The sequence below is a fragment of the Epinephelus lanceolatus genome, chromosome 20 (genome assembly GCF_041903045.1).
Source record: "Epinephelus lanceolatus isolate andai-2023 chromosome 20, ASM4190304v1, whole genome shotgun sequence".
NCBI lineage: Eukaryota > Metazoa > Chordata > Actinopteri > Perciformes > Serranidae > Epinephelus > Epinephelus lanceolatus.
The window spans coordinates 38,188,077-38,212,260 of record NC_135753.1 but is presented as its reverse complement, the minus strand read 5'-3'; the positions used below and the strand labels follow the sequence as shown (position 1 = coordinate 38,212,260).

The following is a 24,184-nucleotide window of genomic DNA, read 5'->3' as shown; positions in this document are numbered from 1 at the left end:
CCCGGCATTGATTCACAAATATCAATGATGAACTATCTAAATGTTTATTAATAACGTCCCGAAAGTGTGGCATGTAATTCTTAACATTAACTAGATTTACTGCCCCATGGTTGTATGACTCCGCCCTCCAGTCCACCCTGTGGTTGTATGACTCCGCCCACCAGTCCACCCTGTGGTTGTATGACTCCGCCCACCAGTCCAGTGTCTCTGACAGTCTCCATCCATGTCAGTGAAAACATGGATGCTTCACACACAGAAGATCTATACAATCAGCACAGGTTCAAGATTAGAGTCACCAATTCAGTATCTGACCAAATGTCTCCCCTTCTGTTCCTGAGATATGACGTTAAAACATGATGATGTCACAGTCAAGCTGACCTTTGACCTTTTGACCTTCATTATTTTATCCTGTCAGACATTTGTGTCAAGTTTGGTCATAATTAGCATTTGAATTCTTGAGTTATGGCAAAAATAATATTTCATAAGGTCACACTGACCTTTGACCACAAAATTCTAATCAGTTTATTCTTCAGTCAAGTGGCCTTGAGGTGTTCACGAGAATGAGACAGATGCATGGTCACAGTGACCTTGATCTTTGACCAGCAAAATTCCAACAGTGCATTGTTGAGTCAAAGTGGACATTTGTGCCAAATATTTAAAAACTCCCTCATGGTGTTCTTGAGACATCATTTTCACAAAAATGACACAGACTAGGTCACAGTGAACTTGACCTTTGACCACTAAAATCTAATGAGGTCATCAAGTTGAAGTGAATGTTTGTGCCAAATTGAAGAAATGTCCTCAAGTTGATCTTAAGATATCCCGTTCACAAGAATGAGATGGATGCAAGGTCACAGTGACCTTGACCTTTGACCACTGCTGAGTCCAAGTGGACATTTGTACCAAATCTGAAGAAATCCCTTTCAGTCATTCTTAAGATATCGTGTTTACAAGGACTGGACGGACGTACATGCAGAGGGACAACCTGAAAACATTCTGCCTCGGGCCACGGCTGTCACAAAACAGAACAGGATGTAAGTGATTTTCTTTAAAAACTAGAGGACTGGGTTGATTTTTGTGTTTATAACAGGAGGGAGAAGACGAATGTTTAATTAGTCTGAAGTATCTATTTTTGGACAAGGAGACTGTGTCTGCAATGAGGGGAGGTAAAGATGAAAATAAATTAGTTTCAAAAACCCATTAAAAAATTGTTCAGAGCACATGACCTGTGAATATCAGATTAATGCTTTTGTATACATCTCCGTCACATGTACTGACAACTCTGAATATTTCAAAATGAAATATGTCAGTTTCTGGTCGACACAAGCTGATTTTCATACTGTATGAAAATGAATGAAAAACCAAAGGAATCCTAGACGGAAAGAAAATTATCTTTAAAACCCTGAAACTCCACGGAGTGCTTTGGAAAGTGGTTGGCAGTAATGTTCAGTATGTGTGACTTGTGGAAAATGAGCTGAAACATCCAAAACTTCTGGTACGGTCCAAGCAGGCCACAGATGTGTTCAGCAGCTGCTGTGGTGATGGTGGTGCTGATACGTACGTGGACGATGAGTGTCGGGTGGTTTTCTTCCAGTCGGCTCCGGAGCCACAGGAAGTCTTGGTAGCGCCGGCGTACCTCGTACTCACTGGAGTCAAACTCACCCCGCGTGGTCTGCAGAGAGAAATCACAGATCAGTATCAACACAGCAGAATATACTCCTCCTATATATACTATATATATACTATACTCATTCTTAGCCAGTTGGCAATGTACAGTCAGACATTTCCACCTTGGTCACCACTCTGTACATGATGAAGGTTTCGATGGCAGTGACATGGCTCTCTGGGTTATCCACAGTGATGAAGATGTCTTTGGTGTTGGCATCCTGCTCCTCCTCCTCCTCCTCCTCCTGTAGTGTGTACTGGTTGACCATGGAGCTGGGAGAGTTGGGCATGGAACCTCCATCTGCCAGGGACGTGTTCTGGACCAATGAGACGATGTCGCTGTTAGCACAGTGATGTTCTACAAGTTCTGTCACTTTTCACGTAAACAACAAAGTGCAACACCAGGAACGTCTCTGATGGGAGACTTCCTCAAAGTCTGTGCCGTTATCCCCCTGTGTGTAGGCTAATTCCCTGCACCTGTCCCATCTCTACGGCCCCTTTGCCACTACACAAAAACCTCTGACACCTGCCAACATCTGGCTTTTTAATGCAAACGAAAAAAAGAGCCGGCATTTACACTTGGGTCAAATGACTGCCGTAGTCGGGGTATTCACTGACTCCAGCTCCGATAAGCAGGGATGGAAATACAACACCTGGGTGAACATGCTAATTTTGGCCCCTCAACTGGCAAGATGCAATGACAGGATGCCACAAAATAGGCCCAAACAGCACTCAAATATCTATTCAAATTAGTCTGCACTGGGACAGAAAGAGACTGAACAAGAGACTTTAAGATTTATGAAAAGAAGCAATCACTAGAGTGTTCTGCTTCCTGCTGTTTACTAACCTGTTTTCCAGCCTGTCTGTGACAACCCAAAAAAACTCACATGCACACAGAAAGGCATATTCGTCTCCTGCAGAGCTGTGTGCACACGTCTGGTCTGCTGGCCATAGGAAAGGAGTCAGTGAGTTTTATGGTTATGGCCTAAACCAAGTTACGTTGATTAAAGTTATGGTGCTGCTGCTCTTTTTAATTTTCATGGGAGTTTATTCTGTGCTCACAAAGCAGGGTAAATGTCTCTTTTAAGTCAACCAAATCCTCGTTCCATATAATTTTAATACAACTCAGAGTTAAAGGAGCTATATGTAAGAAATCTAAAGCAAATAGTCGTAAAATCCTCCTAATATGTCACAGAGACTAAGGAATAATGTTCATATAACACACTGATCTCACCGACAACAATAGTACAGCCAGAATATTTGCATTTAAATTAAAAAATTACAGTCTGCAAATCATGTTTATGTTTTGAATTTGTGTTTTGGCCTGTTGCACCACCCACCGCCGTCTACCAGTCACGCAGTCAGTAGAGTCTCAGCGGGTTGCCCAAACGACCTCGTTATGATTCCCAAAAACGCCAAGACAAAACTTGAGGCTCTATATAGGAGATGCTTTTGAACGGTGGAGACGGCTGAAAGTGGAGAAGAATTTGAAATCGGATGTTGAAGTGGCTACTCTTCTCCTCGACAGGTAAGCTTTAGCCAAAGTTGGCTAACTAGCATCATAACTTGACGGGGATGGACATTTCGAATACTTTAAACTGTTAAACTGTGCCCATGTGCAGGTGGGTCATCGACCCGACTGATTTTTTTGAGAAACAAATGTTAGCAGCACGACAAGCAGCATTAGCAGCCGGCTCCTCCTCAGCTGTATCCTGTTAACATAGCAGCAGAGAAGCCGGACTTGCTCGAACAGTCCGCTGGAAAACCGAAGATCAAGGATGCGGCGACACGGCCCTGCCACGGCAGCCGCCCGTGGGCAAACAAATCACCCCCAATTTCCACCACATACGTGTTGGTTGCGTTTACGCTCCGGAACGGCAGCGGAGCTGATAGGATTCAGTTCTAGTCAATGTGTGTGCTTCCACCGGCTGCGGCGGTGCTGCGTTCCGGCTCTGTCACAGTTGCGGCACTCCGGAGCCCTCCGCAACAGATACGCAGGACTTCTATTTTTGCCGGACGCCAGAGTACAACGCAGCAATTCAGCACAGAGCAGCAACCTCGAATCTGTAGGGGAGGGGGGGCAGACATGACTCGCGGCAGTATTTTGAGTTTGAGTGCAGTAACCGTTTTGGCCACATTCTTACATACAGCGCCTTTAAGTGAGAACATTTTAATTTAAATTAAAGTCAAGTCCCTCATTTTAGGCCGTCAAAATATGTCAAAAGTTTGGTGTGGCCTTAATTAGGGTTGGGCGGTATGGCCTAAAATCAGTATCACGGTATTATTTTGGGGGAATGCGGTGACGGCATGATATCGCGGTATCGTCTTCTCTCTTTTTTTTTACACTTTAAATAAAACAATTTAAAAAGCTAGGATGGAAACTACTTATTGTCAGAAGTAAAACAGTTGCTAATCCATCTATTATTGTGTATACAACATTATATAGTATGTATAAACGTTAGAGGGAAGAGGGAGGGCCGGCGGCTCCCGGGCCCCCTTCTCCACGGGCCTGGGTTTGGTGCAGTCGGCCAGGCCACCTCCATCACGTAGCGAGGGAGGTGCGTGAGGCAGGCAGGCCGGCTGCCGGGCCCCCCCGGTATGAAGGTAACCACAAAAGCAGTACCGCGGCTCATGCTTACTGTGGTAAGTTACCGTCACCGCGAATACTGCCCAGCCCTAGCCTTAATGGATACCTTAAGTTCCCTTGAAGGCCATGGGTGTTTTAAATTAGACTGCTCCTCAATATACTGAGACATAAGCACACAGCAGGTTCAAAAGTCTGAGACCACAATGAAAATCTAACATTTTCACCTAAACCTGAAAATAATCAGAAAAGAAGCATGGTGCGTTTCTGTCCTTTGTTATTCCCCAAGTAGATCACATATCCCCCTGGCATTTAGCTCAAAGCACCACTGTGCCTCAGTCTCACAGAACCGGCAGCATGGCTATAGACTCTTGAAGGCAACACACACCAAGCCCATTGTTTTTGCATGCAAGCAGCACAAAGCAGAGTCTTGACAAATCAGCATGATGCATCGTTGTCCTACTTCCAAGCACTGACGTTTGTCAGCTCACAGGAAAAACAGCACTTTTAGCAAAGTTGCTTCCTGGATTGGCACATCCTGGCTCCTGTACCCTGACCACTTCTTCCATCTGTATGACACATCCAGTGTGTGTTGTGACCATGAAATGATGCAGTGCTCCGACACTTGACGCCTGACAGTGTTTTGTACTGTAAGCTGCTTCTTCAAATGTGCTTTTTGATTGGTTGAATAGCTTCAGAGAGCCCCTCCTTCCACACCTTCCCACCGAGTCCCATGAGACAGTTCACTCAGTGATTGGTCAGCTGCGTGGAGATGCAAGAGGAGCGAGGGTTTGAACTTCTCTGGCTAGCACTTCTTTTACCCTTCACACAACTATTTCCATCACTTTGAATGTGAACAAGTGAGTGCAACATTATGAAGGTCTTCCAAGAAAGCGTGTCTGAGAATTGGGGTGGGCGATATATCGAATATACTCGATGTATTGCAGCTTGTTGCACGTGGGAAGTAAAAATGACCATATCATGAACATCGAGTCTAAAAGGTTACGTTATTCTTTCAAGCCACAAGCATGAGACTCGATCTGTTACAACTCTTTCCCGCTCACAGAACACACACATGAAGAATGACTCACAAACATTATCTGACAGAGGACAGGAGACGCTGTCTCACGTTCTCCAAACTACAGCGGGACATTATCTGACAGAGGACAGGAGACACTGTCTCACGTTCTCCAAACTAGAGCGGGACATTATCTGACAGAGGACAGGAGACACTGTCTCACGTTCTCCAAACTAGAGCGGGACATTATCTGACAGAGGACAGGAGACACTGTCTCACGTTCTCCAAACTAGAGCGGGACATTATCTGACAGAGGACAGAAGACGCTGTCTCACGTTCTCCAAACTAGAGCGGGACATTATCTGACAGAGGACAGGAGACACTGTCTCACGTTCTCCAAACTAGAGCGGGACATTATCTGACAGAGGACAGAAGACGCTGTCTCACGTTCTCCAAACTACAGCGGGACATTATCTGACAGAGGACAGGAGACACTGTCTCACGTTCTCCAAACTAGAGCGGGACATTATCTGACAGAGGACAGGAGACACTGTCTCACGTTCTCCAAACTAGAGCGGGACATTATCTGACAGAGGACAGAAGACGCTGTCTCACGTTCTCCAAACTAGAGCGGGACATTATCTGACAGAGGACAGGAGACACTGTCTCACGTTCTCCAAACTAGAGCGGGACATTATCTGACAGAGGACAGGAGACACTGTCTCACGTTCTCCAAACTAGAGCGGGACATTATCTGACAGAGGACAGAAGACGCTGTCTCACGTTCTCCAAACTAGAGCGGGACATTATCTGACAGAGGACAGGAGACACTGTCTCACGTTCTCCAAACTAGAGCGGGACATTATCTGACAGAGGACAGGAGACACTGTCTCACGTTCTCCAAACTAGAGCGGGACATTATCTGACAGAGGACAGAAGACGCTGTCTCACGTTCTCCAAACTAGAGCGGGACATTATCTGACAGAGGACAGGAGACACTGTCTCATGTTCTCCAAACTAGAGCGGGACATTATCTGACAGAGGACAGAAGACGCTGTCTCACGTTCTCCAAACTAGAGCGGGACATTATCTGACAGAGGACAGGAGACACTGTCTCACGTTCTCCAAACTACAGCGGGACATTATCTGACAGAGGACAGAAGACGCTGTCTCACGTTCTCCAAACTAGAGCGGGACATTATCCGACAGAGGACAGGAGACACTGTCTCACGTTCTCCAAACTAGAGCGGGACATTATCCGACAGAGGACAGGAGACACTGTCTCACGTTCTCCAAACTACAGCGGGACATTATCTGACAGAGGACAGGAGACACTATCTCAGGACACCAAAGTCACAGTGGAGCAAACACTGCAGACCTCCTGTAACAGACGACACTTCTAACATGTGTGTTGTCCCTCAGTCAGCAGGACACCTGCATGTGACGTGTTTGTCTCAGGTCTTAATCTGTCCTCTCAGAGGGCGTTAAATGTGCCCACAGTTCAGTCTGTCAGGTGTGTGCAGCAGTTCTGACAGGTGTTATGACAGTGTTGGTCAGTGTGTCTGCTCTGTGTCACATTTTGCTGCAATAAAAATGACTGAAGTCGATGAACAGACTGAAACTTTATCTCAGAACAAAGATTCCTTCAGGGAAATAGTTTGTCGTAGTAAAAAATGTCATAAATCTCAATATATTTTATCGCAATATTGTAATAATATTGTATTGTGACTGAAGTATCGTGTCTTCTGGCGATTCCCCCCCATATGGAGTCTTAATCTCTCTAGGACAGTCAGCTTTCCACTCTGCTCTCGAGTGTGATTCACACGTAAGCACAGACCTTTTCACAGCAGACCTGTCACATTCAAATGATCCATTTTATGCAAACACCAGTGAACCATAAGTGTGCTGCCCGCAGGTCTGTTTCCTGTAACAACAGCGAGAAGCTGCTGAGGTCAGCAGCCCCGCCCCCCTTGCACTGCTCCACACTACAAAAAAAAAAAAAAAAAGACGACAAACATGATGACCTCTCTCTCCCAGAGCGTCTGGTTATCATTTGACCCTACATGTGCTGTGGGGAGCTCCCACTCTGTCTCTTTTTCCAGGAACCGCACACACAGCACAGTCTGCTGTCTAAACTAACCAAGGTTATTAAACCCAAATGACATGCAAAGAACAACCACCATTAACATGTCTTTGTGGTGAACTGGTTGTTATGGTAACAGGCTGAGGAAAAGAGGAAGTTGCAAATCTATCTCCACTTGTTTCCAGGTACTATACTAAATGTCATCGTAAAGTGAGACAGACGAGACCGGAGCTGGTGAAAAGATGTGATGTACAGCCTCCATATGGCCTCCTGCTGCACATATGTTGCATTTACAAACTACCTGAGCCAAATGTGTCCACAGATACAACTGACTGTAAATCAGACCAGTGGTTCACGAGGAAAACAGCTTTGGATCACATCAGTAGCAGCTCAGTTGTTATAGTAACAGCATTAATACGGTACAGCAGAAGTGAAGGCAAAGCCCTGAAGCTGCTTTTATTTCAATATTTGCATCTGTATCTTTTCTCAGTCAGTATGTAAACCACTGCACTACATGTCATGCGTCTGCTGTGTACAGTGTCGAAACTGTGTAATTCAAATTACACTGCACAACTAGAATTACTGCCCCGTTGTTGTATGACTCCGCCCACCAGTCCACCTTGCAGTATTATGACTCCGCCCACCAGTCCAGTGTCTCTGACAGTCTCCATCCATGTCAGTGAAAACATGGATGCTTCACACACAGAAGATCTATACAATCAGCACAGTTTCAAGATTAGAGTCACCAATTCAGTATCTGACCAAATGTCTCCCCTTCTGTTCCTGAGATATGACGTTAAAACATGATGATGTCACAGTCAAGCTGACCTTTGACCTTTTGACCTTCATTATTTTATCCTGTTAGACACTTGTGTGAAGTTTTGTCATAAATAGCGTAGGAGTTCTTGAGTTATGGCCAAAAACATATCGGTTTATTCTTGACTCCAAGTGGACATTTGTGCCAAATTTAAAGAAATTCCCCAAAGCTGTTCTTGAGATATAGCGCTCATGAGAATTACATGGATGCAAGGTCACAGTGACCTTGACCTTTGACACTTAACCATCAAATCCAATCAGTTCATCCTCAAGCCGAAGTGAATGTTTGTGCCTAATTTGAATAAATTCCCTCACGGTGTTCTTGAGATATCACATTCAAGGGAATAAGATAGACAAGATTACAGTGACCTTGACCTTTGACCTCTGACCACCAAAGATTCAGATTCACTTTATTTGTCATTTCCCTGAGTATTTACATACAAAAAGAAACGAAATACTGTTTCTCATCAGCTACACAGTGCATTACAAAGACTAGTAATAAATAAGTTAAAAGGACTAAAAAACAAAAACACAAAAAAACAAAAACAGACATCAAAAAAAGATAAATAAAATAAACAACATTCAGACACACCCGGTTAACAGACAACCAAAATCACATCAGTTCATCCGTGATTCCAAGTGGACATTTGTGTCAAATTTAAAGAAATTCCCCAAAGCTGTTCCTGAGATACAGCGCTCACGAGAATTACATGGATGCAAGGTCACAGTGACCTTGACCTTTGACACTTAAACATCAAATCCAATAAGTTCATCCTCAAGCCGAAGTGAATGTTTGTGCCTAATTTGAATAAATTCCCTCACGGTGTTCTTGAGATATCACATTCAAGGGAATAAGCCAGACAAGATTACAGTGACCTTGACCTTTGACCACCAAACGTGGACATTTGTGCCAAATTTGAAGAAGTTAGCGGACGACACAGTCATTTTTACAAAGACAAAACATCCTGAAGAGGCAGCCCGCATACTTTCCACAGCTTTGATACACATCCAAAATTGGCTCATCGAGTCCTGTCTTTGGTTAAACACAAAAAAGACAATTAGTATGTTTTTTCGAAACAACCCACACATATTGCACACACACAATATGTGTCCGTCTGGGAGGAGAAGAGCTGAATGTTGAGAGCTGAGAGTTTAAATACTTGGGTGTGATGCTGGACTCTACTCTGTCTTTTAGAAGCCACATTAAAATGGTAACAAAGACGGTCAAATCCAACCTGTATAACTTCAGGCACATACGGAGGTCACTAACCGATAGCGCTGCTATGTTGTTCTTGCATTCTATGATTTCTTCCCATCTGAGTTTCTGTCTAACTAGTTGGTCAATGACAGCTACGACAACACTGAAACCAATTGAATCTCTATACAAAAAAGTACTGAAAATACTGGGTAAGAAGCCATTCTCATATCATCACTGTAATATTTTATCTCAATATAGTCTGTAAAGTTTTGAAAATTTAAAGAAATTTAAATCAGCGTGTTTGATGTACAAAGTATTGCATGGATTGGCACCACCCCCACTTAACGACTTCATTACACTTAGGCCAATCACTACCCAGGTAACAAGGGCCGTAACGAACAGGAAGTGTGTGGTACCCCTCAGAATGCATTTTGTTTTTATGTTACTAATGTAACAACAACCTGCCTAGGGACGGCAGATGGAAATTAGCCGTGGGCTACAATCTGGCATATTTACATGTACTACTGTACTATGTTTATTAATATGTACTGTCCCTACCTTAAATAAATAAATTGTAATTGTAACTGAACCACCGCAGATGGTGTGTGCACAGAGAGGCCTTTATGTTCGACGTGTTATCAAACAAGGGACGTATAACCAAAATTTTGTTTGAAAAAGCAAGTTACTATTACTGAAGAATACCGTATGCTGTAACCCTCAATCCATCCGTGACATAAAATGTTAATGTAAAGTCTGCACAAATGCCCCAGATTGTCAAAATGACATAAAAAAAACTTTATGTTCACTTGACTCAAAAATTTGACATAATTTTTCCATGTCAAGTCGACAATTTCAACAAATAAGAGTTAATTTGACTAAAATATAGTACATATATATATATATATATATATATATATATATAAAGTCGATTTCACATAATTAGTTTAAGGTCAATAAACAACACGATCGTTTTGCTAGTAACATATTGTGGCGTGTTGGAGCTAAATGGGTGGATTTTCCCAGCATGCAATGAGACGATGTGTTTAAGGCCATTAGACAAAGAAAATTGTGTTTAAATGTGTTGTGAATCACTCACATTACTTAATACACAGTAGGGTTGTCATGAGAAACGATACTGTGGTACCAAGTCGATGCCAACATGCAAAAAATACGTCAGTACCGTAAGTACCAGATACAACTATGCCCTCAGCGGGCCGTGTCGATTCCTGTCAGAACTGACGGGGGCAGTATACACGCGTCAGTCGGTGCAGAGGACAAGCGACTTAGAAGAACACCTGTTCTCCATCGTCTTTGCTAGAAACAATGGCTTCTACAAGTGCTGCTGGAGCCACAACACCTCGGCTTGTCGAAAAAGTCAGCTAGTAGGAGTCGCGTGTGGAGAGGGCATCATTTACACCGCAAGCGATGCGTTCGCGTAGCGCTCGCCAACGGTCGCTGTTTACTCGAGTTTCATTTCGGGGAGCATGTTAACAGGTTAGAGCATTCACACCGCATCCGTTCTACGCGCTGCTCAAGTTGCGCTGCTTTCGCAAACAAGCTCGGAAATAGAAGAGATGCCAATTTTTTGTGCGTGTCACGAGCAAATGGTCGCGGTATTCAACAAAAAAAACACGAGTTTGCGTATGTTGTGACCTCTCTCGGCCACCGTAGACATCTTGAGACCTGACAGGCACGTTTCAAGTACTTAGCCATTTGTAGTGCTAAATAGTAATTCTCCAAGTGTTGGAATAATCACTGGCGCATGAACCTGTCCACCCTGGGCTTTGGGTCCAAACTCACTACTTCTTCTTTGGGGTTTATTGGAGATTTGCAAACACGGTGCACTACCGCCACCAACTGTTCGGGTGTGGTTTGTATTTTGACAGGACAGCAGCGGCCGCTGCGCGACGTGTCTATTCGGTTTAGGTGTGAATACATGTGTGCTGCCGCTAAGCTTGTGGATCGCTTGCGGTGTAAATGAGGCCTAAAAGTTAAAGTTTGAAACAGTTTTAATGAAGTAGTGAATTTACAAATACATGAGTTCTGTTTTTATTTTTATCGTGGTATTGAATGAGTATCGAGAATGGTTTAAATTCACTGGTACTGGTATCGACTACTGAAATTCTGGTATCATGACAAGCCTATTACACAGTGATTAATGTCTCTGTATTTCACGATGGTTGTAATGGGTCACAGATAATGTTGTGGTAGAAGACATTTTGCAGTGTAAGTTAAGTCGTATACAGTTCGTGACGTCCCAGCTGTGTGGATATTAGAGCGTCTGACATAGTCCAGAGTTCATCTCTCTCTCGAATCAAGAAATCTAAACTCACCACAATATATTTTTATAGTTCAATGAAATTAAAAAAGGTTGTCAAATGTGTACTCAATGTTTTTATGTTCATGTGACAAAGAATTAAAAGCTCCAACAGCAACAAAGTTAAACTGACATAAAATTCCCGTCAGACAAGGGACATGTGACACATTTATTTTGCGTCTGGTGAACTCAAAACTTTCATGTTACTGTGTCGTACTGAACTAAAAGTTTAAGGTGCAAGCTGTTTCCAAAAAAATGTTCAGTTGAGTTAGCGAATTGGGGTTTACAGTGTAGACCTAACACAGCTCCTTAATGCTGAGGAAGACCTGAAATTAATTGTAAACTCATTAATTCATGGACATATTTAGGAATCACTGTAACTCAGGACACAACCCTGAGACAGGAAGTCCATTTAAAGGCATTATAAAAGTGGACTTTATGACAGGACAGTTGTACTGTACTAGATTGTACAGATGCACATGATAAAGTGAGTGTATGACGACTGGGGCCTTGCACCTGATCGTACAGCCCGACTGCTGAATTGCAAGTAAGTAGACGAAAGCTGCAGTTCAGCTCCAGATTTGTTTGAGACCTCCCTGAGCAGCACAAACACACAGAGCAAAACACAGATTAAAGCTATTTTCACCCTGATCCTGCAATGTTTCTAAAACCTTCACACCACGTCAGCATGTCTGAGAATATCAAAACGAGGTGGACACTCCATTAAAATACATTATATCTTTTCATAGTATGGTGCAGTGGCTGTAAAAGTCTGGGCACCCCTGGTCAAAATTTAATTTACTGTGAGTCGAAGATGAACTGATTTCCAAATGACATGAAGTTAAAGATGAAACGTTTCTTTAATATCCTTTAGCAAGATGACTTTTTGATTTCAATCTTTTACAGTTTCAAATTAACAAAAAAGGAAAAGGGCCTGAAGCAACAGTTTGGGCACCCTGCATGGTCATGGTTTCAGTTCTTGTCTGGAGGATTTTCACCCATTCTTCCTGCAAAAGGCTTCTAGCTCTGTGAGATTCTTGGGCCGTCTTCATGCTCTGCTCTTTGAGCTCTATCCACAGATGTTTAATGATGTTTAGGTCGGGGGACTGTGAGGGGCGTGGCCAAACCTTCAGCTGGCTCCTCTTGAGGTCGTCCATTGTGGATCTGGAGGTGTGTTTAGGATCATTGTCCTGTTGTAGAAGCCATCCTCTCTTCATCTGCAGCTTTTTTTACAGATGCTGTGATGTTTGCTTCCAGAATGAATCCATTCTTCCCTCTACCTGTGAAATGTTCCCCGTGCCACTGGCTGCAACACAAGCCCAAAGCATCATCCATCCACCCCCGTGTTTAACCGTTTGTTCTCCAAACATACCTCAAAGTTCTGTTCTACCTTCATCAGTCCACAGGACTTGTTTCCAAAAAGCATCAGGCTTGTTCACATGTTCCTTTGCAAACGTCTGACGCTGAATGTTGTGGTGAGGACACAGGAAAGGTTTTCTTCTGATGACTCTTCCATGAAGCTCATATTTGTCCAGGTGTGTCTGCACAGTAGAACAGTGCACCACCACTCCAGAGTCTGACAAACCTTCCTGCAGGTCTTTTGCAGTCAAACAGAGGTTTTGATTTGCCTTTCTAACAATCCTACGAGCAGCTCTCTCACAAAGTTTTCAGCTTGACCTCCACAGTTCCTGTTAACTGTCATTTCTTACTGACATGACCAACTGAGGAAACAGCTCCCTGAAAACACTTTGCTATCTTCTTCTAGTCTTCATCAGGTCTTTTAGTTTTCAGAGTGCTAGGCAGCTGTTTAGAGGAGCCCATGGCTGCTGATTGTTGGGACGAGGTTTCAGGAGTCAGAGTATTTATAAAGCTTTGAAATTAGCATCACCTGGCCTTTGCTAACGATGACTGTGAACAAGCCAGAGCCCTAACAAGCTCATTAAGCTCTGAGACCCTGGGAAAAGCTGTCTGAGAGCTCAAATGTCTTGGGGTGCCCAAACTTTTGCACGGTGCTGCTTTCCTCTTTTTCCACTCTAAAACTGTACAAAACTAAAATAATGCACTGATCCTGCTTAAAATGTTGAAAATCACCTTTAACTTTGTGTCTTTTGAAGATCAGCTCATCTTCTACTTACTTAATGTTTTCACCAGGGGTGCCAAGACTTTTGCATGCCACTGTATTTAAAACTGAGTGATTCATCCTCTTCAAGGTTTACTATCTTTGACTCCAGTGTTGTGAGGCACAGCGCCACAGTAAGACAAATAATTTGCACTTTTCCAGCAAGCAGAGAATGTGGCACCAAACTGCATGTAGAAATATCACAATATTAAACCTGGCCTCATCGTGTGAATAAAGTATGACCCACAGGACAAAACTTTGGGCCTTTATCAAATCTTCAGAATGTCTTATTTAATTCGGCTTTGGTAAAAAACACAAATCGTCGTTAAGTAAACTTCCAGGTCAAATTATTTTGCTGGGTGAGCAGGTGAACCAGAGCTGAGGGTTCAAACCAGCTGGACTAAGTGTGAGTTATTACTGAGGAGCTGAGCCGAGTTACAGATTTAAAGCCTCTCATTCAAACCGCTGTGAACTTGATCAGCTGAGCAAAGACACAATGACATTATTCAACAACTGCACAGATTTGTCGTCAGTGTTTCCATGAGAGGAGCCACAGTCGGGTCCTAAGGTCAGCTCATCAGCTGATCGGGACAGTAGTGTCCTCCCTCTGTGGGACACACTGTGTGGTCACTCTGCAGGAAACTCACACACTACATGTTGAAGTTAAAGTTAAAGCGGGTCTGTCAGCGCCAGAGTCAAATCCACGTAGCAAGAGAGCCAGTGGAGGAGCTGAGAGTCCGAAGCTGTCGCCTCACTCTCGGACAGTTTCGTCTTTACCTTGCTGAACACCTCCAGGTCTTCGTCCTCGTCCAGGTCCAACATGTGTCCCGAGAAGTCCGCGGGGACCGTCTGTCCGCTCATCTCGCTCTCTGGCTGCTTAAATGAACTGAGCTCATGAGACAAACCTGAAAGGTAAACTTGCAGCACAACTTCAGAGCGGCAGAGAGACACGGAGCGGCCCACTGCAGCACTTCCGCTGACGGATTTCAAAATAAAAGCCGTCACTACTTCAGATACAATCACTGAGTCAACATTCTCATTGTTTGCCAGGATATATTTTCTGCAGCATATTTTGTGCTTCAGAAAGGCTTCAAGAGATTTCACCTTTCTGAGAGTGTTTACAGTGCTGCAGGCATGAAATAGCAAACACAAACTTTAAAGCCTGGGTCTTCAACACGGGCCAGATGCATCAGAATCAGAAATACTTTGTTGATTCATGACAGTCACTGTCATTATGCATTATGCTATGGGTAACACTAGAACTTAAGATATAAAGAATAAAAATATGTTCATGTGTGTAACAATACACAAATATGTGCACTGTGCTACATTACACTGCGTTAACTAGTATGTATGTATGTATTTGAACTCGTGAGCACACTGAGGCAAGCCTGATTTACAGTCTCCACGAACAAGATAAACAACAACAGAGATAAATAGAATACAACAAAAGACCATAAAATACAGTACAGGCCAAAAGTTTGGACACACCTTCTCATTCAATGCGTTTTCTTTATTTTCATGACTATTTACATTGTAGATTCTCACTGAAGGCATCAAAACTATGAATGAACACATGTGGAGTTATGTACTTAACAAAAAAAGGTGAAATAACTGAAAACATGTTTTATATTCTAGTTTCTTCAAAATAGCCACCCTTTGCTCTGATTACTGCTTTGCACACTCTTGGCATTCTCTCCATGAGCTTCAAGAGGTAGTCACCTGAAATGGTTTCCACTTCACAGGTGTGCCTTATCAGGGTTAATCAGTGGAATTTCTTGCTTTATCAATGGGGTTGGGACCATCAGTTGTGTTGTGCAGAAGTCAGGTTAATACACAGCCGACAGCCCTATTGGACAACTGTTAAAATTCATATTATGGCAAGAACCAATCAGCTAACTAAAGAAAAACGAGTGGCCATCATTACTTTAAGAAATGAAGGTCAGTCAGTCCGGAAAATTGCAAAAACTTTAAATGTGTCCCCAAGTGGAGTCGCAAAAACCATCAAGCGCTACAACGAAACTGGCACACATGAGGACCGACCCAGGAAAGGAAGACCAAGAGTCACCTCTGCTTCTGAGGATAAGTTCATCCGAGTCACCAGCCTCAGAAATGGCAAGTTAACAGCAGCTCAGATCAGAGACCAGATGAATGCCACACAGAGTTCTAGCAGCAGACCCATCTCTAGAACAACTGTTAAGAGGAGACTGCGCCAATCAGGCCTTCATGGTCAAATAGCTGCTAGGAAACCACTGCTAAGGAGAGGCAACAAGCAGAAGAGATTTGTTTGGGCCAAGAAACACAAGGAATGGACATTAGACCAGTGGAAATCTGTGCTTTGGTCTGATGAGTCCAAATTTGAGATCTTTGGTTCCAACCGCCGTGTCTTTGTGAGACGCAGAAAAGGTGAACGGATGGATTCCACATGCCTGGTTCCCACTGTGAAGCATGGAGGAGGAGGTGTGATGGTGTGGGGGTGTTTTGCTGGTGACACTGTTGGGGATTTATTCAAAATTGAAGGCACACTGAACCAGCATGGCTACCACAGCATCCTGCAGCGACATGCCATCCCATCCGGTTTGCGTTTAGTTGGACGATCATTTATTTTTCAACAGGACAATGACCCCAAACACACCTCCAGGCTGTGTAAGGGCTATTTGACCAAGAAGGAGAGTGATGGAGTGCTGCGGCAGATGACCTGGCCTCCACAGTCACCGGACCTGAACCCAATCGAGATGGTTTGGGGTGAGCTGGACCGCAGAGTGAAGGCAAAGGGGCCAACAAGTGCTAAACACCTCTGGGAACTCCTTCAAGACTGTTGGAAAACCATTTCAGGTGACTACCTCTTGAAGCTCATGGAGAGAATGCCAAGAGTGTGCAAAGCAGTAATCAGAGCAAAGGGTGGCTATTTTGAAGAAACTAGAATATAAAACATGTTTTCAGTTATTTCACCTTTTTTTGTTAAGTACATAACTCCACATGTGTTCATTCATAGTTTTGATGCCTTCAGTGAGAATCTACAATGTAAATAGTCATGAAAATAAAGAAAACGCATTGAATGAGAAGGTGTGTCCAAACTTTTGGCCTGTACTGTACATAATCAAATCAGTGAAAACAAGTGCAAGAGAAGAGAGAGTTAGTAATTAATGATTTAAAATGACCAAGGGGAACAGGTGAGTTTAACCTTAAAGGAGCAATAAGCGAAATTCATAATTTCTAGATTGAAGGAATTAAAAAATTGCTATGTGAAGAACTAGAGGTGTAATTTCATCTGGAGTATAGCATGACCTCACACACCCTCTCTCTGTGTTGATCTCCAGCCCATTGTTTACAAGGCTGCGCGTTCATGTACGTTCACGTGAATCGCCGCCTCCTCCCTCCTCGGAGCCCTTGGCCCTCCCTCCCTATAAAAGGCTACAGCCAGTGAGCAATGGCAGATAGCATGATGGTCCCTGTAATAAATGGAATGTATTTGCTGAGATGGAGGCGAGGCTCAGTGACTAGAAGAGCTGGTAGAAGCGCTCCATAGCTGTAGGTTACTCCAGTAGCCGGTGGCAGCCGACTAGTGCTAACTCCAGGAGCTAACGCTAACTCTTCTCCGTGAGGCACGCAGAAGAGTAGGGACGTTAGCGTGGCAGCCGACTAGTGCTAACTGCTAACACTCCCAGGAGCTAACGCTAACGTTCCTACTCTTCTCCATGAGCTCGTGAGCCGGCTCACGGGCCTGGCGGGCTCACATAGAAGAGCGGGAACATTAGGGGAAGGGGAATAGCTAAACACAGCAGAGACCGAGAGTGAGTGAAAGACATCGCTAACTGCTAAACTAAGTTGGCTGTTCAGGTTTTATTTCCTCGCCCCTGTAGCGAGTGAATCTGCCTGTAGTGAAACCGGGGCTAACCGGTGCTTCCTCCTCAGGCTCCACTTCACTCAGCTGCCAGCACAGCCAGTTAGCCTCCGCTAGCTTCCCAGCTAACGTTAGCCCCGGCTCTCCGTTTGGATCCAACCGGAGCACCGAGCCCTGGTTTGTTATTCAGGTTAAAGTGGGAAGAAGCAGCGGGTTTATCGGGCAGCTGAGTGAAGTGGAGCCTGAGGAGGAAACACCGGGACCGTCTGGATGTAATAGTCCGTGGAGGTGCTGCGGTGCTCGGCTGCACAGATGAGGTGAGTGGGGTGGGGGGTGGAGAGCAGAGGTAGAGGGAGGAGTGGCTCATGACACACTTTGTTTTGCTCTACAGGCAGTGCACAACAGTAAACCTAGCGGTGAAACGATTTCGCTTATTGCCCCTTTAAGGTTTTCTGGAGATTGTTCCAAGCATATGGGGCATAAGCAGAAAAGGCAGACCTCCCCAGCTCTGTACGGACTCTTGGAGTTATTAATTGTAACCAATTAGCAGAGCGGGTATTATGACTGTTAGTGGACCGAACAAGCAATGAAGAAATGTAATCAGGAAGTCTGTCAATGAGGGCCTTGTAAATGAATATGAGCATGTGGGAATCACATCTCTGAGCTAAGGAGGACCACCCAACTAAATCATACAGAGAGCAGTGATGTGTGGAATAGGCAGCTCCAGTGATAACCCTGAGGACAGAGTGGTAAATGGTATCTAAAAGTGTAAGCGCAGAGGCGAGGGCATGAGTGTAAATAAGATCGCCATAATCTAAAACAGACATAAAAACAGCTTCAGCTATTCTTTTCCTGCATGACATGGGAAAATTTGATTTATTTCTGTGAAGGAAACCAATTTTTTGTCCACGTTTTTTGACAAGATTGTCAATATGGAAACTGAATGAAAACTTATCATCGATCCAAAAACCCAGATATTTGTAGACAGAAACTCTTTCAATATAAGAGCCATGTATAGTGGAGATATGAAGATTATGGCATGTGTTACTAGCTTTGGAGAACAGCAACCATTTGGTTATTTCTGCATTCAGTACAAGCTTAAGTTCAATAATTGCTGCCTGAAGGGCGCTGAATGAAGCTTGTAGGTTTTTTATAGCTAATTCAGGGGAGTTTGCGACGCAGTATAAAATAAAAAAGTATGTCACATTCAGAAATATAAAATGCATCAGGCCATAATGTTCACTACAATACATTAATAGAAAATAATGATAACAATAATAATAATAATATGAATAAGCATGTGAAATGTGTACAGTTCATTATTATTATTGTTTGTTTGTTTTTACAAAAACTAAAATACATCTGAAATACACATTCACATAGATCCAACATATCAACAAAGATAAATCAGCCTGTTTGTTTACAAAAAAAAAAAATAATCTAAAAGTAGTGGTGGGGTGTAACTAAATACATGTACTCATGAGTACAAATTTAAGATACATGAGTATTATCTTTTCAGGTCACTTTATACTTTACTTTATACAGCTGGTCGATTAATCAATTAGCCGACTGACAGAAAATTAATTGGCGACTTTTTAGATTTATGTGCATAAGGTACTTTTACTTTTTATACTTAAGGTACATTTTCCTAATTATATATCACATTTCAAAAGTTAAAACACGGAATTTGAATTATGAAAATAATTTAAATATGTTTGATTTTTTTTCATTGTTTTTTCTGTATTTATCATGTTTTAGTCTTGCTGTATATTTTCTGTTTGAGAGTCACGTAAGCTTTCTGAAACGGTTTAAACTAATAGATGCTTTTATTTTGGCGAAAAATCCGGGTACTTCCGGTACAGTGCTGCACATCTTCACTCTTGACGCAGCTTAAATGTTGAGCGCGCAGATGCGGAAGGGTCAGAGCAGAAATCACTCCCTGTGTGATTCAGAGGAGATGAGCAGAGCAGAGCTGCTGACAGAGCTGTGTAGTTTCCAGAAGACTCAAACCAGTGAAATAAACCCACAGTGGAGCTGTTGTGTAGCGTCACACTAACTTCAGTCAAAAAACTAATAAATATGTCAACATTTAATATGAACCAAAGAAGAGAGGAAGGACACACAGGCCACAAAGTGGATCTTAGAACTAACCTGGTCTGGTGTCAAAGGCAAGACAACATTCACTCCACACAGACAGGTGTGTAATACAGAAAAAGCCTTTAATGGAGAAACACTCATTAAACACTTTAAACACATTAAACACACATTAAACACACGTTAAACACATGTTAAACACATTAAACACACGTTAAACACATGTTAAACACATTAAACACATTAAACACACGTTAAACACATGTTAAACACATTAAACACACATTAAACACACGTTAAACACACGTTAAACACATTAAACACACATTAAACACATGTTAAACACATTAAACACACATTAAACACATGTTAAACATATTAAACACACGTTAAACACACAAACACTTTAAACACTCATTAAACACAAATTAAACACACATTAAACACATGTTAAACACATTAAACACACATTAAACACATGTTAAACATATTAAACACACGTTAAACACACAAACACTTTAAACACTCATTAAACACAAATTAAACACACATTAAACACACGTTAAACACACATTAAACACATGTTAAACACATTAAACACACATTAAACACACGTTAAACACATGTTAAACACATTAAACACACATTAAACACACGTTAAACACATTAAACACACATTAAACACACATTAAACACATGTTAAACACATTAAACACACATTAAACACATGTTAAACACATTAAACACATTAAACACACATTAAACATTTTAAAGACACAGTAAACACACATTAAACACACGTTAAACACATGTTAAACACATTAAACACATGTTAAACACATGTTAAACACATTAAACACATTAAACACACGTTAAACACATGTTAAACACATTAAACACACATTAAACACACGTTAAACACACGTTAAACACATTAAACACACATTAAACACATGTTAAACACATTAAACACACATTAAACACATGTTAAACATATTAAACACACGTTAAACACACAAACACTTTAAACACTCATTAAACACAAATTAAACACACATTAAACACATGTTAAACACATTAAACACACATTAAACACATGTTAAACATATTAAACACACGTTAAACACACAAACACTTTAAACACTCATTAAACACAAATTAAACACACATTAAACACACGTTAAACACACATTAAACACATGTTAAACACATTAAACACACATTAAACACACGTTAAACACATGTTAAACACATTAAACACACATTAAACACACGTTAAACACATTAAACACACATTAAACACACATTAAACACATGTTAAACACATTAAACACACATTAAACACATGTTAAACACATTAAACACATTAAACACACATTAAACATTTTAAAGACACAGTAAACACACATTAAACACACGTTAAACACATGTTAAACACATTAAACACATGTTAAACACTTTAAACACACATTAAACACACAACAGAGACAGTTTAAACACAAGTACACAAATCAGCTTCACTATAACTCGCAGCATTCACAGACAAACACTTGTCTTTATCTGGACACATTTTCCCCACAAATACAACATGCTAACGTTATTAGCACAAGTCTATGGCATTTTACATTGTATAAATTAGCATAGCAGCTAGCACAGTTTTCCTCTTCTCATATGAAACCAGGGACAACAGCAACATGTAACAAAGGTAACAGCACATAATTCAGCTCCATTACAGCTCACAAGATTCACTGACAAAACAACTGTCTGATACTAAACATGTTTTCCAAACAAATACAACATGCTAACGTTATTAGCACAAGCCTATGGCATTTTACATTGTATAAATTAGCCTAGGAGCTAGCAGAGATTTCCTCTGCTCATATTTCAGCCAGGATAAATCACATACAGTGTGTGAAGGCTTTATTGTCTTCACAATTTATTGTTTCTTATCTGTGAAATTAAAGTAAATCAAAGCTTTGTTTCCACTGAGGGAAATGGTTTCAGCTTACAGAGACAGGACGTCTGCGTCACTGTGACGTGTAGTTACATTTCTGAGGAGGTGCACGTCAGGTTACGGCGTAGGCTCTATGTCGACGCAGAGCCTACACAGAAATATAAAGTCCACCTTAAGAGAAACACTGCACACAGTACTAAGATCACAGCAAATGAGCACACTGCACCACCGGTACACAATATCAAAATGCACAGCGATCAGTGAGGACTGCTCCAAACTGTAGGCAGGTCAAAACCATTCCAACCACCAGGGGGAGGCAGAGGGCTGACTGAGTCACTAGTATTGTTCTAAGCTACCTTAAAACAAATAATAGCGGGACGAGGACAAAAATAACTCATCTCAACCGACTTCATTTCCTCACTACAATACATTTAAAGAGAGAGGATGGCTGACAGTGGTTCCTCTCAAACACTTGGGTGACTGGTCAGGTCACAAAAACACATCCAGAGGTTCCAGTTAAGCTATCTTTATTGCAGAAGAGGCTCGACAGGATGTACAGGAACACCTTTGTCTCTGTGACTGTTTATGTTTGTGTGAGGTTTCTGAAAAAGGGGAAATAAAACAATGTGAGAATACACGTAAGGAAGCAGAATACAAACGATTTCATCATGCACTGCAATACACAGTGCTGCCACAATGGTGTCAGCTAATTGCACTAAGGCTGATTTTATATTTCTGCATCGAATCGACGGCGTACCCTACACCGTACCCTGATGTACACCTCCCCAGAAATGTAACTACACGTCACAGTAAGCTGACACCATTTCCCTCAGTGGAAACAAAGCTTTGATTTACTTTAATTTCACAAATTATAAACAATATTTTGTGAAGATAATAAAGCCTCCACAAAAATAGCATTTTTGTGTGATTTATCCTGGCTTCATATGTGCTAGCCGCTATGCTAATTTATACAATGTAAAATGTAAAAACGTTAGCATGTTGCATTTGTTTGGAAAACGTGTTTAGTATGACAATAAATATTGTTGTGATAATAATGATTTCTAAACTGGAGACTGTCTTGCGATGGGAACCCACCAGCCGTGAAGCTGGTCTGCCATCATCATCCTCACTGTGACCTCGTCACATGTCCACGTTTGGTCATGGACTTTCCACGTCCACATATGACGTCCAAGGTACCCTGGGTGTGTTGGTTGTTGACGTTCTGGGACGCCGTGTCAACTTCAGCCTGTTACATGTATTGTCTGTTTTCCAAATACACTTCTGTTTTCACAGGAAATGTAAAGTTTGCATACAGTCTCTTTCAAAATAAAAGCACTACGTCGTTTTTTTGTTTTTTCCTTCAACAACAAACGGACGTGGTAACCTTTTGTGAAAAAAAACTTTACAGTCACACAGGAAGCAAACACCGACCTCCCAGGTGAAAGTCAGTGGTTGTTGGATCCATCCACCTCCCCTCCCTCCTGCCCTACTCGGACTTTCGGTGCCTTAACTTTCATTTTTGTTGCACTGCGTTTTTCCCCTGACGTCATGTATCATGCTTTTCTCATCTGTGTCTGACGCCAGAAGTCACTGCCTATGCCGGTTTTCAATGACTTTGGAGTGAGACCAGGTTGAATCTGTGACGTCCACAGACAGACAGACAGACAGTTCCTGCCACAGTAGGTGTCTCCAGGACTCCATCTTGCTGTGATGACACACACACAGACTCACAAAGTTAAAAAAATATCAGCCCTGATGTCGCAGCTGGAAATAATAACCTGCATGTTCTCATCTGAATCATATTTATATCATTACTGAACACATTAAATGTCAAAATCGTCAACGCTGCAAAAGACTTCGAATCTCAACCTGTGAATATTTTCCAACTCCAGGCTTTTATTTGCTGGCTGCCTGAGCTCACCTGTGAAAGCTCATTTCATGCTCAGCCAGCACACTGCACCTGAAACAATATAATATATTTCTGCGTATTTGTCAGAGCAAGACTTCCTATCACCTTCAGCCTTGTCAACACATGGCTGCACAGTCAAACTCTCTGTCGCCTCGAGGACTCAAATAACTGTCATAACACAAAGTGAGAGTGCGGGCTAACACGAGGGAGCTGTGTACAGATGGAACAGTCATTTGCATAATGCGATCATAATCTTTATTTACTGTAGTGAGGCTGGCCGGCAGGCTGCACTGACACACAGCTCCACCAGCAGAGGACCAACCAAAAGATGTCACTGTTGCACAAGCCATGCTGCGTGTCACGCCTCAGCCTGTCCCCCATAGATGCATCCTGGTCATTGATCACAGGCTGCACCTCTCTCTCTCAATGTTTATCAGCACAGCTGCTGCCGCACATATTCACCATTCCTTCACTCCACAGCAAACACTGCTCCTGACAGAAGAAAAAACACTTTGCTTTTTTCAAGTCTTACATATTCTTAGAATAAAAATTGCTTTTCTAGGCTGAAGGAGCCAAAGATTCT

The 24,184-nt window shown here is 42.3% G+C and overlaps 1 protein-coding gene across 2 annotated transcripts in view; it reads right to left on the bottom strand.

Moving 5' to 3' along the window:
• Nucleotides 1-14,774, bottom strand: part of snx7 (sorting nexin 7) — a 69,332-nt gene extending 54,558 nt beyond the window's left edge. For both annotated transcript variants that reach the window (XM_033638124.2, XM_033638125.2), the window contains exons 1-3: nucleotides 14,578-14,774; nucleotides 1,791-1,982; nucleotides 1,562-1,672 (exon numbers count right to left, since the gene is read on the bottom strand). In XM_033638124.2, the coding sequence (XP_033494015.1) occupies nucleotides 1,562-1,672; nucleotides 1,791-1,982; nucleotides 14,578-14,661 (387 nt within the window). In that variant the 5' untranslated portion in view covers nucleotides 14,662-14,774. The remainder of the gene's footprint in view (nucleotides 1-1,561; nucleotides 1,673-1,790; nucleotides 1,983-14,577) is intronic.
• Nucleotides 14,775-24,184: the final 9,410 nt, after the last annotated feature.